This window comes from Falco punctatus (genome assembly GCF_963210335.1).
Source record: "Falco punctatus genome assembly, chromosome: 7".
NCBI lineage: Eukaryota > Metazoa > Chordata > Aves > Falconiformes > Falconidae > Falco > Falco punctatus.
The window spans coordinates 30,703,515-30,722,135 of NC_137587.1; the positions used below are offsets into that span (position 1 = coordinate 30,703,515).

Sequence of the window (18,621 nt, forward strand, 5' to 3'; positions counted from 1 at the left end):
CTATTTTATCATAAAGAAATTCTCCATATATTTGTACAAGTGAAACCACCTCTGTTCACTGAAGAAATAATATACTACTGTTTAACTATATTACTACTATATAACATAACTATATAACATAAAGGTGTACCTTCATTTTTTAAATTACTTATGATAAAGGGAAAATATTTTCCCAGTAGAACTGGGAAATTTGCTTATCATTCCTATTATTCAAATGTAAGTTTGATTACATTCAATGAAGCCCTGTTTGATTAGGATGAAAACTATCTCATTTTAAAATCTGTAAATTACATTTTCTTCACACATGTAGTAAACCAAAGAGTTAACATACATCCAGTTTAAAACTTTTCCCGAAAGCATACACAAGTACGTGAATGTCCACGCATAAACAGAAGGCAGAAGGTCATCTCACTACCAGGCAGCACATTTTGGTTTGCAGCTAGATGCACATGAAAAAAGATTATTCAAGTTTTCTAAACCCAACCTCAGGTGAATCAGTTACAAATTCAAAAGTTCCATCTTATTGCATGGCACTGCTCAGTCAACTTCAGGCTTTGTTTTACTCTATGTGCACGACAGAATAATGGAAAAAATCTCTTCCTTGCCTCCAAAATTAAGTCACACTGCTTTGTTATTACTGTGCAGAGCATGGTCAAGAACTACTAGAGTTTGAAGAGCAGCACAATGAGCTTCTGTGTGTTTTAATGCAATCAGATAACTGTATCTCTAATTAAATACCTTTGATAATGTCTACTAAAAAAATATCAAAACTTACAATGGTTCTCTTAGGATACTGAGTACTGAGATACCATCTTTTCAATTCACCTCTACATTGAGGTTAACAAAAATCCTTCTGCTTTTTAGAAAAAAAGACATCTATAAACGTAAACTTATTTACTAATACTAGCTGATGAACATATAAATTGGTATGCAAAACACAAGATTTCGTCCAGCAGAACGAAGAGATGCAACACTCCACATTCACAAAATACTAGTTTATTCTTTAGCTTTCAAACTTACACAATGCCAAGAAAGCGTGCTTTGAGGCCATGAGAACAAGTACCCTTCGCAGGATATCTTTGTTAATGATGTAGTTCTTTATGTGGTAAGTATGATGCTCTACACAGAAAGTTAGCAATTCCAGTATTAATGCCAAGAGTTGGGCTGTCTGAAAATCATCTGTAATAAAACCAAAACCAAAATAATTAAACATATCTAGGATACTGCCTCCAGAAGCAAACTTCTAATACTCAACTGCAGTCTTGTAAACACTTCCAAGTTCTTGTATATTCCCACAGATAGCTTAGGGAACATGCTGCAGGGTATGTTTAGTCTTCAAAATAGAAATTGAACAAACGTATTATAGACTGAGTATTTTCTATTTATATAGACATGGCAGGAAATCCATTTAAACTATAGAAACAATTACATTTTGTCCGTCTTAAATCAGTGTTTGAAGGTTCAGAGAACATAGAACTTCACACCAGCAGGAGCAGCGAGGCTTATTTAACCCAATCTCATTAGGGTGTCCACATGTCTGTATCAAAGTATTGCCCTATATGCAGTGCCTTGACTTCAGTTTGTACTAAAAATGTGATCTATTATGCCTTTTAACAAAAGTACTATGCAAGAAATATCTCAGGCTCTTTTAATACTTCTAGGACATAATCATATCAACATATACAAAACAACACAAACCCCGCTTTTAAGTAGACAAATAATAAATAAACGTTAGGTTTATTCTTTTTTTTAAATGTAGTGTTACCTTTTTAAAAATATTGCCAGGTTGTCTACTGCTAAAGAACACAAGTATTTTAAATGGTAAAAAATCTCACTCCCAATCTATCTGGGAGCCAGCTGAAATAGAACAGATTAATTTAAGTAATCTCTTGGAAAACTATACGATAAATTAAAAAGTTGAGAGGACATTTATGTCTCATTTACATCTCTCATTTTACCTCCATTTTAGATGTGTTATACTATTAATAAACAAACAGTGTTGCTGCTAGTAGCCAGCAAGAACAGTTATCATCACAGATCTCTGTTTTCTTAGTCTGATGTAGAACCAATACCCTCAAATTCAGCACAGTATTGTGATACACACCTTATCAGGGGCACTTTTGCATCCTCTCTAGTAATTCCTGACCTTAAAAAATTCTTACGCATATTTACAATTCTGTGTCAATGAACAGTCCCGTGAGTTACTAAAAACTATACAAATACTTTAATTTTTGCTGAAGCAAAACCTCCAGGAAATGCTGTTCAGTTCTTAAAGCAGGTGTCTGCTGATTTTACTTATAAAATATTTAAATGACTAAATCATGAATCAACATTTTACTCTGAACTATGTATTACAGTCTCAGGTCCTCCTTAAAACAAAAAACATTCCTTGTTATTCTATTTTAAACACTGACATTCAACCGCCTTGATGTGCCCAAAATCCAGCGTGCCATTACCTTTACTAGGCTTGTCCTCCGTAGTATTGGCCAATAAAGGGGCTGTGAGAACATGCATACAATGTTTGTAGAAGAAACCCAAGAACTCTGTCTTTTCTGTCTTCTAAAGAATGAAAAAAAAACAACCAACAAACTATATGTAATACAGATCATCAAATACTCTAAAAACACCAAATGTAGTTTCGTTTGAGGGCATTTACTTACATTGGCAGTGGCAAGCATATTTTCTGGATCAACTAAAGTACGAAGTAAACCCATGAGTAGCACTGCCCCTCCAAGTTCTGGATCTGTGTCACAAATCATGTGTTCTATAATGAGGTTAATGAGTAATATATCCTAACAGGAGGGAAAAAGAAAAAAAAAAAAAAGCAAAAGTCAATTCTAATGCTACTCCCTTGCCCCCAGTCTGAAATTACCTTCTGAAAGGGTGACCCCACCTGGTCAGAGATGGTGCTTTATCAAAATTCTGTACAATGTAAACTACCACCAACCCTAAACTTAACAGAAACAAATTAACTTTACAGCCCAGTGACACATTCTGGTTAAGTTATTCAACAGTAAAAAGGCAAGCAGCTAAAACATGTTCTGAAATTAACAATCTAATTTAGCCTTTAGTCTTGAACACTTAGGACCATGATTCCACTTTCAATGTGCACGACATTAAAATGAACACAGGTTTCTTACAAGTAAATTAAAAACACGTGTACATGCTAAGATCAAGACTGAAATTTATACTTTGCATTTAAAGGAAGCCACAATTAAAAAAAATTTTTTTGCTTGTATGACAGCTGATGTTTACCAAAATGGTAATTTATGCTAAGCTGCTTTATTTTACACTCAATAGAACAAGAATATGTAAATGGGCAAACACTCATGTCCCCTGACTAACAGAACTTCTAAAACCACAGTAGTTCAGTACCCTGTAACCATCATGACTACATTCCACACTTCTTCAGAATGAGGACTCATGTCACTCATACAGTTGTAAATATAAACCAGTAATTTCAAAAAAAAAATACACACATTTCTGAGGACCCTCTACTTACATCATCATTCTGCTGTGCTTCCTGCATGACAAACTCTCGTACCATGGATGGGTTGTATTCAACCAAATATGAGAATATATCAGTGGCTGCACTTCGTACTTGTGCATCATCCATACCCTGAAAAGTCAAATAAAACCGTTCATGTTTCCTCAAAATAAAGGCTTAAACTGAATGAAGAAAAGAAAGTACATATCTTTTAATTCCTACTTACAAGTCATACCTATTACTAAACTGTATTCTAAAACATAATTGACTCTAACCTCTTTGTACATTTGACAACTGTGGGGCAAAATAAATGTTATGGTTTCCCTGCACTTTGATCTAGTTCCCTATTTTTTTACTTAAGTGTACACCAAGCAGCATGTGAAGATAGGAAAGCAGATGAGAAAACAAAAATATAAAAATGCCAAGGCACTTACCAATGTCATATTTTAACTACTTTTCAAGTTTTACAAAAATGTTTAAAATGTTCTGAATCTCAAGCTAAGCTAAGACAAAGCATACCCTTCAGAAAACCATGTGACTGAGGTTTGGCATACTTACTTTTTTAAAAAAACCTCTCTGGAGATAATTGTTCACAAATAAATTTGAACTGACTTACCAATATGACTTCTAGTGCTGGCAGTATGCCCATATTAGACAAGGTTTTGAAAAATGCATCTCTGTTTTGAGGTTGCAGTGTTTGAGAGAATGCACAAAACTCTTTCAGAAAATTTACCTGAAAACCAGTAATAATATACTAGTTAGTAAGTGAAAAAAAAAGATGCATGTATCACTTTGTAGCAACTGTCCTTTTCATGTATATTTTACAGTCTTCTTACCAATTCCTGTCTTTTCTCCTCATCCGTGGCTTCATCTGTTAGTTGTGCAAACAAGTCTGTCAGAAATTTTTCATCTTCCTACAAAGGCAAAACAATACCATTTGTTTATTTGACAAAAATCAAAAGGCAGCTAAGTATAATATAAAGTTCTTCTAAACCATGCCTCCTGCAATTAAGAGAACATATGCTTGTGTACTGTAATTAATCATTCAATTTTCAAACAAATTAATATGAATCTTGTTTTTGAGCTTTCATTATGTTCAGCACCACTCCACCCCCCAACACTTAACTCTCCGTTCCGTTCCTACATATCTTGCATTGCCTTTCGGTTGTCCTTTTTCTAGTTCTACTGGCATTCTCATCATTTTGTCTATGACTTTTTCTTTAACTTCCCTCCTCCTTGTAACGTGCCCATCCCCCTAAACCACACTACAATACTTTTGCTTCAACTGTTTACATATATTTAGAAATATTTATTTATATATATATACACATTACATACATTTATAAACATGGTCTCAGCCCTACACACACATATATCTTTGAAATGTTACGAGATCCTTGCAGCAGAACTAAAGCACGGATACCATGAAGGGAGAGCTGCCTAACAGTAAGAACGTTGTAGATTCTTTCCCCCCAATGTTGTGAAAGGTGAATTCTAGAAATCAAATCAAAATAACTGTTTTGATCCTATTACATACAGCATTTATTGAGCATTCTGGCTGGCAGCAATCAAAAACCATGATGCTATTTTTCATGCTGCTGTACCTTAGCAAAACTACACAGCCAAGGCATTACAAACGTGTTTAGCCTGAAAGCAGCAGCAATACTCAGCTTCCCATAACCTTCACAGTTCTAACAACCAGAAGATTAAACCAGAAATAAAACCTTCCCCATCCTTTCCCCGATATTATACAGTAGTAAGACAGCACCTGCTTGAAAAGGATACCTGTACATCAGATATGAACAGGTTTTTTCAAAGCTGCCAGTGTTCTTTCTTGTGAAGTCAGTACACCATGTGCAACATCCCTCCATCCCAAAACCACAGTGCTAGAAAACAAAGTTGCCTTGCTTATGTTTACGCAGCATAAAGCAGAACTGTGAAAGTACTTCAGATACATCCACATGAACTTTTTTACAACTGCATATTATCTAGGTATCTCATCCAGGCTCACCCTGCAGCCTTGCTGAGAAACTGAGTACCTCAGTTCCAACAGCACACCACGCTAAGGCAGCTACAGGACTGTCACAACGCAATCCACGCTCTCTACATGGCACTGCACAGCACAAATCAACCCCAGATAGGCTGGCATGACCTACTACCCTACAAGGCATTTCAACACACCACACTGTGAGGAAACCCCTGTATTTAGGTTACGCCCCATGGTTCCTCTTGTTTAATGCTGCGCTGTGCTTCTAACCTGACCTAACAGTGATGATGAAAAAGAATGATTTCTGGACACAATTTCAGTGGTATTCCTGTGACTGCTTCAAAATCAAAAGAAAAATAAGAGGTGAGGCCTCATTTGAAGTTTACTAAAATTTGCTCCAGACGACAGAGAGCTGGAAATGTGAAGTTTGACTTTAACATTTCAATTGTCAAACATGTTCAAAACAACTATTAAGGTCTTTGATTTCAAGAAATGTAACTTAAGCTGTGATGCGTACAAGGGTGTCCTGACTACCTGCTGTCCAGCTGCTATATGGTTGGCAAGTTTCTGTTGTTTAATTCATTAGACATTCACAGGTAACATAACTAACACACAGTAGAGATACTGACATAGTTGTTTAGTAAAATTAAAAAACCAACACAAAACAGAAAAAATGAAACAAAAAACCAGTTCTTTTGAAGAACATCAAGTTATTCTCCATCATTAGCAGTGCATTTAAGAAAAGGCTAAGTAGTTTGCTTCCATTTATCTGTTTGCTATTTTGATCAAGATGTAAAACTAATCTTATCTGTCAAAACTATTGACAACATCCATGCTTATCACCAACTGGAAAGCATAACCTCTATTTCCACTCTAAGTGTGAAATTAACTTTTCACCTCCTTCATAATACCTGACAGTAAGTGCAAGTCAGTACCACAGAATATCTCAGAATGATCACTGCAAAAAAAGAATGCAAATTTCAGTATTTCAATATGTCAGAGCCATGATTAAGTGTGCTTCTGTGTAAAAAAAAGGTGCAAATACTACCCAAAGCATCAAATTATTTTTTTCAAGTCAAAATGTGGAAAGACAGGAGCCCCTACACTGCTGCTGGTGATACATGGGTCTTGTTTATGACCCACTGCAGAGCCCCGGTGACCGAGGCAGCCAGGGAAGCTGCACCTGCAGCACTACACGGCTCAGAGCACGACAGGCAGGGCCTCGCTGGGCAGGAGAAGGCGTGGGCAGGACCCCAGCTCAGCGCTCTGACCAGATCTTGCCACATCCCTGCCTGGGTCAAGATATGGCTATCCACAGAGGAGGCCAACCCGCTCACCCTGTTACTGGGCTTGCATGTGTTTTGGATTTGTAGAGGAGACTTCCTAACATTGGGAAGGGATGAAAGACATCAACGCTGACATTTCAGGAAGAATCTGCAGAAGTTCGGTATGTAACCATTTTTCATCCTTCCACATACATACTATAACACAGTATTTTACACTTCTGTATTAAATATAACATTGAATCATTTCCCACACCACCTCCTCTCCCAAACTCTACTAAATACATTGTACTCTTAAATTAATAGGATTATCTGAAATCTCTAGACTTCAGAACAACTACAGTCTATTTAAAAATCAGATGAATTAAGATAGATCTGAGTGATTCGAAGCATCCCCCCTCCCCTTACATGGATAAAATGTAGTAAATTATTAATAATTTAATAATAAAAATATGCAGGCATTTACTCCAAGAAAACAAAAACAACCTCTTACTACCTTTGCAGTTACACCTTAGCCCCGAAATGCTTTTAGGAGTTACCTCATTCCAGATACTTAATGAAAGGTAGACAGGCTGTTACTGATGGGAAACCCCCCAATTCTCTCACATTTATAGAGAAATTGTGATTGCAGTGAACATTCTAAATACAAGACATTCTCTCTCAAGCTGTAAAATTACTGACAAGGGCGGCGTACCTAAAGACAACATTCCTGAGCAACACTACCAGAATCTATGGAAATGCAGTCTGAGAGCAGAGTTCACATCTTTTAGAAGTCACAAAGCACCAACACCAAATGCTAGATTTACACAAGCTCAATTGTTTTCTTTTTCCCAGCTTGCAGAAATCCCCCCAAAAATATCTGTGAAATGAACATGGCCCAAACGCCTAATTCTTTGCAGTATCTGGCCTCCTCATGCAGAGAAGTATCAAAACCCATTTGGATGTATCATAAGAGGCTGTGAAGGTCACAACTGTTTTCCAAGAAATCAAAACTGCAAATGACAGTTTACAGGGTAATTGTAGAAGCTAGCTATTTTCCCATTAAGTACTTCACATTAAATGTTCAATACTTAAACTATGCATATATCAAACACTAAGTATATTCCATTATGCTTTTGCAGCATCTAAGCAGATGCTCCTATGATTTAATACGCTTCAAAGTTCATGAGATTAAATTAAGCCGGGCCATCTACTTGCTCAATCATTTATAACTTTAAAAACAAGAAAACCCACAGACAAAGTAGGATCCAAAAAAAGACACCATTCAAATTTCTGATTCAACTTTCAAAGCAGTTCTCCTCCTCCCAAAAGGCACTTAAAGCATTTTCAAAAGCAGGCCTCTCTTAAATTAACTTTCAGTTATCCGATACTTCATGTGTGCGATTACAGACAAATGACGAAAAACATCCCTTTCTCAAAAAAATCCAAGAAACTCAGTGACACCTAACCTGGAAAAAGAGGATATCTTCCATGCTATTTTCTACCTCCATATTCATTATAGGCAGAAATAATATTTCAGCCCAGAAAGTGAGTTTCATAAAACGTTACCATCAAACAGAGAATGACAGCTTCAAACATAACATTCCTTCCTGATACCACACTGGAAGATTTTAGAGTTTAAAATGTTTCAGTCCCTTTTATCTCAGACTGCCTTCCCACACATGCCTTCATGAGCTATCAATAAGCTATTTCCACCTGAGACAACATGCTGAAACATCAGCAGGATCCACCTAATCACATCTGCAGTTTCTGTACACATTGAAAATAATTTGCTACAATGAAGAAGTCCATGTCAGAAATTATTAGCATGCACCACTTGCAAACTTCTTTCACTAAGTCATTTCACCCAGAAGGTGACATCCTTTTGTACTTTATTGCAAGGTAAATTCTGCTGAAAGTAATCTCCAGGGTTATTCCTGAGCCAACTACTGAAAAACAGCAGGCTGGCAGATGTTCCAGTCCTAATATATTTGGGCAAACCTACCAACATGCACTGACAAAATTCTTCCTCTAAAACAACTACCAATAATTACATTTACATCCATGGGGTTCTTCTGTTAATAAGTAACCATCCGTAAAACCACTTTCAAAATTAAACCCAGCCCATTGTTATATATAAATACAGTAAAATATACAGATACACCTAAATGCCTACAATTTTTTAGTTATTGAAAAGGGAGATGGGGACTATCAGTAATTTGATTTCTGCATTTTAAAAAGCTGATTTACCAGTACAGTAATGCCATGTGATCATTGCTCTACTAGGCACATATATTATTTTAACATATGTCCAATCTTCCCCTTCTACTCTGTACTTTCCTGAAAATAAAAGACTCTGAAGTCTAACCGCACAAAATTTATCCTAACAATATTCCATATTCTGGAAAAACACCGCAGGATCTTGCTGGTAAAAAGAATACGCCAATGAAAGGGGGGACAGAACGGAAAGAAACAGTGTTTGCTCACTCTATGGCGCAGTTTTGCAAGTTTTTGTTTTTAAGAACTAGTTAATAATACAAAGGGAAAGAACTGGTGGCCTCCAGTGTGAACATTAGTATGTATTTTTTAAATTGCAAAAGAGCGTCATATAAAGTAAGAAACACCACTTACCTGTCCCACCCCCACACTCAACACTTGGTGAACTCCGTGTTTCAGCAAGGTTTCTTGGTGGCTATGACATCTCAAGACTAGAACAGGCTGGACCCCAAGCAGTAAGAGCATATTAAGAGGGGCTGAAATTGGAAAAAAAAGTTATATACCTCTCTCATATCTTACATATAGTGAATCATAAAACCTACAACTGAGTAGGTTTCCACAGCAGTTAATTCTGTAGTATCATGGGTTTATTATCCATCGTGATCAACAGTATCTAGTTCAGTGAGATTTTGACGTAGTTACTTAAAGCGACAGATCTTAAGACAATGAAACACAAATAAGCTAACCTCCATTTCTTGGAAAAGCCTCAGTGTAAGTATTTTTATAAAGATTATGGGAAAGCTAACCTTAACAAACACGGAATGAGGAATACAGTTTATAACCCTAAATGCCAAAGGTGACCTATTTTCTGGTTTTGGTTTTACCACAGAATGGGCAGAAGTTACTTGCCTACTGAAGAAAGCAAAATCATGGAAGCAGGTATCTTCCATGACTATAGAATTTATGTTGTTTTTTTTAAAGACGTCCAAAATCTCTCCTAACAAAACCAGAATTCTTAAGAATCAGCCTATTGTTATTTACAGAACTCACTAGCTGTAGCTGAAAAACCAACCTTAAATGTCAGTGACCTTAGATGTCCTATCTTGACACCAAATACCTTAAGTAAGACACAGTGGTAATTCTGAGTAAAGTCACCTGGCCTATCAAAAAAAAATAAAAATGGCACAATCTGTAGCCAATTCTAGTCACTTTTCTGTAACTAATGTATGGCTGAGTTAATTTGAGATGAGGGTATTGCCAAGTGCCACTGTAGTTGATACACAGCAGGACATGAAAAGGGCTCCTTAGAGCTCATCCTTTTTTCATGGTAGAAGTAAGTTTTTCTTCTCCTTCACAGCCAGTGAGAGAGAAAAAAAAAAAAAATCTCAGTTGTACACACCACAGTTGCAGTATATCGCAGGGTATCAGCTGCTTAGGGAGTTTACTTTTAATCTGAGAAGTAAAATTTCCTAAAAAGATCACTCATTTGTCACACTCTCAATGGTCCAGGAGAGAAAACCTAAAATCAACAGCAGAAGCATTAACAACCTGTATTATGCATCAACTACGAACTTGAGACTCATCCATGGCTACCAATAACTACCATGAAGCAACCCAGAAACCGTGCAGTTAATAATGACTTATAAAAGAAACAGCTTCTAATGTACACACATACAGTTAGTGACTACCAGCATCTCATCTAAAATAATGAATGCCAGGAACTCCAATTAGACAACTTTAAATCCTTCATGAAATAACACCTCCACCTCCACGAAAGTATCATAACACAACCAGCTACAGAAAAAGGTGCTGAATCATACATAATGGAAGAAAGGCCTTAAGAATTAGTTGTAGTAGTGCAATCAACAAAAGCAGTCTTCTAATTTTGCTCTCAGAACATTATTTATTCTGCTTAAAGAAATGAGAAGGAACAGAATCATGTATTTTATACATGGACTGTGGGAAAGGAGGGGGTAGAAAAAGGAAAGGGAAAAATGGAACTTTAGGCGGCACAGATTACAGAAAAGCACAACCTGACATATTGCTCTATAAAGAAATGAATAAATAAATAAATGCCAGGTAAGTAGGTCTAAAACCTGGTTGAGAGCTACACTGTGAGAACTTGAAAAATCAGTAAGTCAAGCCTTTTGATCTCTTAGAAATGCAATGGGCATAGAATTTGTGATAGCCTTTTTTAATTCTCTCAAAACCAAGAATTGATCATCAATGTCAATTTCCAACAGGTTCTTGTTTATAAATTCAGGGAGTTCCCCCTCCATGTTATAGAGCTGTACTGTGAAAGGAATAGGAAATGTAATATAGCACAGGATGTATTTTCTTCCTTGTGCACTACAGCTCTTGTATGCTGCACTTGAAAGCACTTGAACAATTTGAAATATTTACCTAACTTTGACAGTGATGCAGCGCTAATTCTTCTGGCTCCAACACACAGGGAGTATACTTTATTCCCAACCACAGACAAAAGCAACAGAAGTGAAAATAAGGTTCAGAAACTTGCAGTCACACAACCAACATCAGATCTGAACCTTTATTTCAACTGTAAATGGCAACTAACAAGTTTCACAACCACACTAAACCTTGATATTCTAACCCCAGCTTACCCTCTGTCTATTAACGTAACACAGATAGTAAGAGACAGAAAAAAGGAAACTAATCAGCCACTAGTCTTCCATCAAGTTACCTGGGGATTACTGGCAAACATGCCCTTAATAGTTCTGCAGGAACAGGTCCCCTTTTTCCTTGCCCAGCCTCCTTTTCAAAGTTCAAGACTCCTCTCAGAATCGGCCACCGAAACCCAAGAATCTCAAGCCCCTTCTCTTCCTCAAACCAAAATGTACCACCCTCAGGACTCTGCTTTTAGCAACCCTTGCGAAGAGGTCCAGATATTTTAGAGACACTAGTCATACTGGATACTCAAGTTGAGACCCCTTAACTGAATCTTCTTCAGCACTCTCTCCGAGTCAGGCTTGTAAGCTTTCTCAAATTGGCCGCTCCAAAACCATTAGGGTCTTCTGACTGTTTCAGATACGCATTTGTGCCTTTGTTTACCAAGGACACACATACAGACGTGAGGAGTTTGGTTCAGTTGGGCATAAGGTGGGGTCTAGTACTACTGAAGATGTCCCACGTGTTCCACCAGGCCTCCAGTGGCTGCTCGAATAAGTAATGGTCAGACCACAAGGCACCTGCCTCAGCTACTAGCCCTGGGTGATGTCTTGCACATCTGCCACTTATCAAATACTACATGTGTGGACATGACAGATTAAAGCTCCAAGAGCTTTAATAAACAATAGTATTCTGATCAACTGAGCGTGGTGGATGAAAAGTCGGGAGGCCTAGTTTTGACAGAAGGAATTCTCTCTCCTTTGCTGTATTTTCCATGAAAATAAGCAGGGTGCGTTCTGAGATTCAGTTGAAGAGAAATATGATTAAGGTAATCAGCAGCATCAAGCATTTTTTTTCTATTTCTCCAGATCAGATAGCCCCTACAAAGAGTGGCTATTCATTTATTAAATGTTAGGAGAATTAAGATAATGATAGTTAACTTCTACAAACTAAAATATGTGTGCTGTAACACTTTGCTGAGTTAGTTGCAAGCTTTAGGAAGCTCCCATTACAGAGATGTACCATCTACTTCTACACCATGCAGGAAGTTCATGGGTTGGTGCAGAATACTGAAGACATGCTGGTAAAGTATCTAAAGCATTATAGAATCTATTTATATTTGCAGTAAGACATAGATCATGAAAAACTGGTAATTCCAAGCAGTATTATTTAGCGACTTACAAGACAAACTAAGAAAATATTCAAGCACCTAAGGCACTCTTATGTTCTGTACTCTCCAAACAACTAATTTAAATTACTTCAAAATTAGAAACAGTTATATCCTGGTATGAGATAGTATTTGTGAAATCTAGTCGAAGTAATTTGGGGGTGGGGTGGGGTGTGTGTGTGTCATGGTTCAAAATACAGAAAAAAACCAAAACTAACTTCAACGCTCCAAAATGCAAACAATACTATTCATTACAAACAACCTCATTCAGGATTCTGTGTTTGCTCCATTTGAATCAGTTACAAAGAATCTAGTCCAAAATTGGAAATATGAGAACATATATCTAACAGCTCAGCACTCAAATCCCTGCCTTTTATGTCACACTTCAAAATTACTTTCAGAATCACACAACTGAAGGTTCCACCGAAGCACCTCAATTTTTCCAGGAAAAAATATCCAACTTTCTCTACTCAAGCACAAATAAAAGAGACTGCGAAAACATGAAACTTACCTGTAACATACCAACTATTTCCACTTTATTAAAAAAGATGAAAGAATGAAGTGTTGAGAGCATATTTTCCTCAAAAACTGAGGGAGTGGGTAGGACCATATCTTGAATATATTGTACTCTGTATGTCTGATGTATTTTTTGCTTCAGCTCTGGATCAGATATAGGTATCACCTCTTTAAATTTTGCTGTTTTAGTCAGAAATTCCCTGTGTTTCCGTGACTGTGATAAAGATGGATCATATTCTAGGCATCCAATTATGTCCATTATACATTCCTCGGAAAACATGACTTCAAAAAGTGCAGTTCTGTTCAAAAGGAAAATTCCCTTGATAATTTCATATAAGTGGTGTAGTCCTTCAATGTTCTCCAAGTCTTCACACACATGAAAAATTTCTAAGAGCTTCTTAATATAGCCCTCATTTTCCAGTGCTAGTGCGAGTTTTTCACGACGTAATGGTGAAGGCAATGAAGATGCCACAAGTTCTGCAATTTCTTCTAGTCGACTTAATTCACAAGATGGCAATTCCAGACCTGGTGATGACATATCATCAAAACGTTCTTCTTCAGATTCATCGACAAGGTCCTGAGTAATATCAACAGAAGGGTCTTTGCCTTGAACCTACAAAATAAGATATGTTCAGTTTACTGCTACTTGAGTGCTTTTTAAAAAATATAATTACAACTGCCACACACCACTTCTTTGTACGGCCAAAATCGAAGGGCAAATTAATGTTGACATTTACAGCTGGTCTGGAAAATAAGAGATAATTAAAAGATTTCTTCAAACAGAGGGCTTTACAAAATTATTTCTACATTAGATATTTAATTCTACTTGTTTTCTAGAAAAAGGAGAAATAATAAAGCTAAATTTTGAGTACCTCAAAAAAGACATTCATAATCATTAGTGTGGATGATAACTTTTTAAGAGACTACTGAACTAAGCAGTTTGCTTTTAGTCTTTATTTTCTGCAGATTTTCAAATGCAAATCAGTATTACATTACTGCAGTGACAGCTTTAAACATTTATCTATAGGCTGTTTAACTGCCCTTGGTGCTTTTTAAAGCTTCCACTACCTCACACAGAGGAGAAAGGCCAGCCTTGTTACGTTTGCAGTTCTGGAGAGCTGCAAGTCACAATCTGTTACCCCGTACTTTTTGAATACTCAATAGAGGCACAGAATCCCCTCTTAAGAACACAAAACGCAAACCAACATTAACAAAAGAGTAGTGGAAATCTGGAGCTTTTAGAAAAACAAGGCACAGGACCTGCAAGATCTCTCTAGAGATACGACGATGAAACTGCAGGAAGTACAAATTAGTGAAAAAAACAGAGACAGATGCTTGGGCACCACAGCGTTTCAGCTTTAATGACATCTTAATTGTATCTGCTTAGAGCCTGATTTATGAAATCCAGAAAGGCACTGCTGTGTGGAACAGTAGAAGGTATTGTTCTTTTTAATCCTGAAAATCAGCAAAAAAAATCTGGGAGAAATAGTTCTTCATGGATAACAGCAAGCCTATACTTAAAATTAAAATACAAAATGCTGTTAAAACCCACATACTGTTCTGCTTATACAACTGCAACCACTTCCAGGATAAGTGGTATCAAAGTTTTCCTTTTAGAAGACGCTTTAATGACTGAGGAAGCTTAAGATCTTTCAAATACACTAGACACAAATACAATAGCATGGCCTCAAAACAGGATGTAAAGGCACTGGTTTCTTACAAAAATACTGGATCTTTACATGAGGCTGAGGAAGCTGGGCTTCTTATCTGGCTCTTTCCCAAGAACACAGTTTCCCCTTTCCCCCATTTTGTTTCTGTCCCCAGCTTTTGGTCCTTTGACTGCTAAGGTTCCTGGTTTACCTAAGTTTCTGTACTTATTCACATAAGTGGTAAACTGTTGAAAAGCCTCATTCCTGAAAAAAGGAATTATCTATACACATGCAACTATAAAACCAGATGTCTTTTGCTTTATTTTAGAAATGAGTGACAACAAACTCCAAAAGACAGGGGCAGATGTTTGTTCAAGAGTGCACATAAAGAATTCAACAGATTTAGAGAAATCCCACCTAATACAGCATAAAAATTAAGAAAAAATGTAAAACTTGGAATGGAAGAAAAAACCCAAAGATCTGACAAACCGAACTAACATCAGTGAATACACTGACTAAACTCTTTTGGGTATTGACCAATAGTTAGTACCTGATCAAATGTTACCCAGAAACAACACTGACTCAGTGACTACATAGTCATCTGGTCATAATGGTAAAATATAATTTAAAAATAAAAAGCACATATTAAAATATATACATGCTATAAATAAATCATTTTATTTCTTTAAACTGTAAGAATTATAGCCCTGAGGTGATAATACATGGATAGAGCTATCTCCCGCTTCAGCTATCAGATCAACCTTTCATAATCTTAACAGTCAACAGAAGCATGCTGTCACATTCACACGGACAAAAGTTCTGTTGAGAAAGTCCCTCACCTGAAAGGAGAATGAGGTAAGAGAAAGAGAAGTATGAGAAATGTAGAAAAAGAAATGTGAATAAGATATGGTTAAAGCCATGAAAAATACATTATAAAACTCAGGAAGAGCTCACATACATTCTTCTTTCTACAATGAAACTTCAGACAGATAACCTTTTCCCTTCTGGCAAAATTGGAAAAAGTTAATTATAAAACTAATTTTTATGAAACTTTTTAAGCACTCATTTTAAGCTAAAACTTCCTTGGGTGATAACAGAGCTAAAAAGTTATGTTGAGCAAAAGGACCTGAAAACGCTCTAAAAAAATACCTCAACATAGTTTAAGTTCATATCAAATTTCTGGAGGAAGGAGAGTTTTCAAACTCAAAATGCAAAATTTGGGGGAGGTAGCAACGATGATAGTATCTTTCTACTTTCCATCTACTGTGTTCAGATTCACCTCTTTGAACAGTCTAAAAATTTTGAACACAAATACTAAAATTATTCAGGTTGCTTCAATCTTAAATTTATCAAACTTACCTGACATATTTTTTCCCATATTTCATCACATCCTGCTTTTTCTTGAAAGCTAAGTGCCAAATCATAATTTTCAGCTTCAGACCACACAATCAAGGTATCCTTTAAAGAGAGGAAAAATATTTTCAGGCACTGTATTTCAGATTTTAAAAACCTGCATAGTATTTAAAGAGTAAAAGTTTAAAATAAGAACAGCTTGATACCTAACTATAACAGGACAGTATTACAATACAACTGTAATCATCATACGTTCTGAAATTCTTCGGATTAAAACCATTTCTGCATAAATCACAATAAGGAAGTTCCAGAAAGATACTGAAAATTCTAGTTCTTAATTCATGGGACCATGGTATTGCAAATCCCAAAAAGGCTCATCTGGAATATGTACTTCTAACTCAGTGCATCCTCTGATAAAATATGGTAACAAAAGCAACAGGTTTTGTTTCTTTTTAAAAATCTGTTTCAACTGGACCACATGAAACTGCCTATCTTTTGTAGGATTAAAGTTATAATATCTTTTTTTAATTTTTATAGGCCCCAAAGGACACTGTGACGATGCACAGAATGGCTGCTTAAAAAGCAGCCCCAGGATGCCTACAAACTTTAAACAAGAACTGAAACTCAAATATGCACAGTTAATTGCCTAAGAGCATGGATCTTTATTACACTGACACCAGCACACCATATTTACTCATTTCAAACTACAATTCTGAAACAATGCTTTGCCCTAGATTTCTAGAAATTGAAACTGTGCTTAGCTACGTTTACCACCCAGACACTTAAGCTCCACCAACTTATTAAATACTTCAAGAGTTTATCAGAGCCCTCATACTGCATGCAAAACCAATACATGGAAGTGGAAGCTGATGCTGCAAACAGCAGTATCACACGCTGATAAGGTATTTGATGCAGTCATTTGCAGTCTACTAAATAACTGTTAGAATTAAAAAAACAAAACACCGAAACATGGAAAGAGAAGACAATATAATATGCATTATTTATATACTGAATCAAGTTTTATTTGAAATGTCTTTTGTCCTCCTGTAAAAGCTAGCCGAAATACAGCCACATTAATTATATATAGCCCCATGATACTGCATTATTTCAGTTAAGTGCTAAAACATGCATTTACTCACTAGGACAAGAGACATGAAAATTTTTCTATCTATATTTCAATGACAATCATGACATAAAAGTATTTTTACTTCATTAAGTATAGATTTTGCTTATAGTGATTATTCCTAAAGGAATTAATTTTAAATATTTGCAAAAGCACCACAGTTGCCAGACATCTATAAAGTTTAAGACAGTTTATTAATTAGACTTAAATTTATTTCAAATATTAAAATGAACACTGAGGATTAAGAGAAATCTTACATTTAGATTTCAATATGTACTTACTAGAAAACTCCTTAAACTAAACTGTAATCTAAATAGCACGATCAGCTAGCTCCATTAGGATTCAGTCAAGCAATACAATACAATCAATTTGCCATTACCAGAGCAGCTATACTGCTTCAGAGGCACTAATGGCTTTACCTTGCAAATGGCAAATAGTTTACCTTTTCCTTTTCCAAAGGGTTGAGGAAGAGGTGGTACACAGAAGAAAGGGGTTTAGGAAGACCACCTCCAAAATACAAAAGGAAGAAGAAAGTCACAATTAATAGTTTATTCTCTACAAGACAGGTCATGGTGCAAATACTCTGGTAATAACAGATTGACAGCACCTAGTACTGCTGACTCCTACAGAGCAAGAAAAATAGCAGTTTAAAAAATTTAGAAAGGTCCAATAGAAAAAATTATTTTTTTTACCACCTTTAAAAACAGTATGTACCTTACTGCAATATTCATTGTACGCCATGAGGTTCAAAATCTAATATGTTAATCTTTGCAATTAGTATTTATACTGCTGTAGTTTTCAAGGCCACTGTCTCACCAGCTTCCCACTGAGTAGTGTTTATTTCATTTAAAAAAATCAACCTAATACTAAATCTTAAATAGACCCTTGAAGTACTTGCAACATTCCTATCTAATTAATTTCCATTTAAGTGAAAGTAGTTAGATTTCTAAGCAAGCCATTTCTAAAAGAAGATCAAAACATATTTTCTTCTTTATAAAGAACATGACCAACAATAAGAAAATGACTAAAAGAACACAAATAAGGACAGTGTTATTTACATAAACTGCAGTAAGCTAAGTAAACAAAAGCTCTAAGTCTCTGAATACAGTCCAGCACTGGACCAAGACAGTTCTTTTTCCTCTGGGGAGAGGAGGGATGGAGGGAGGAAGGCAGGCAGAGAAAAACAAAAGGGAAGACACAAAGGTAAAGCTGCTTTTGAAAACTATGGTCACAG

At 36.2% G+C, this 18,621-nt stretch overlaps 1 protein-coding gene across 1 annotated transcript in view; it reads right to left on the reverse strand.

The window, feature by feature from the left end:
- PPP4R3A (protein phosphatase 4 regulatory subunit 3A) overlaps positions 1-18,621 on the reverse strand; it is a 44,365-nt gene that overhangs the window by 9,075 nt on the left and 16,669 nt on the right. The window contains exons 3-10 of the mRNA XM_080396702.1: positions 16,271-16,369; positions 13,258-13,875; positions 4,324-4,401; positions 4,104-4,220; positions 3,503-3,619; positions 2,661-2,792; positions 2,457-2,559; positions 1,021-1,179 (exon numbers count right to left, since the gene is read on the reverse strand). Of these exons, the coding sequence (XP_080252828.1) occupies positions 1,021-1,179; positions 2,457-2,559; positions 2,661-2,792; positions 3,503-3,619; positions 4,104-4,220; positions 4,324-4,401; positions 13,258-13,875; positions 16,271-16,369 (1,423 nt within the window). The remainder of the gene's footprint in view (positions 1-1,020; positions 1,180-2,456; positions 2,560-2,660; positions 2,793-3,502; positions 3,620-4,103; positions 4,221-4,323; positions 4,402-13,257; positions 13,876-16,270; positions 16,370-18,621) is intronic.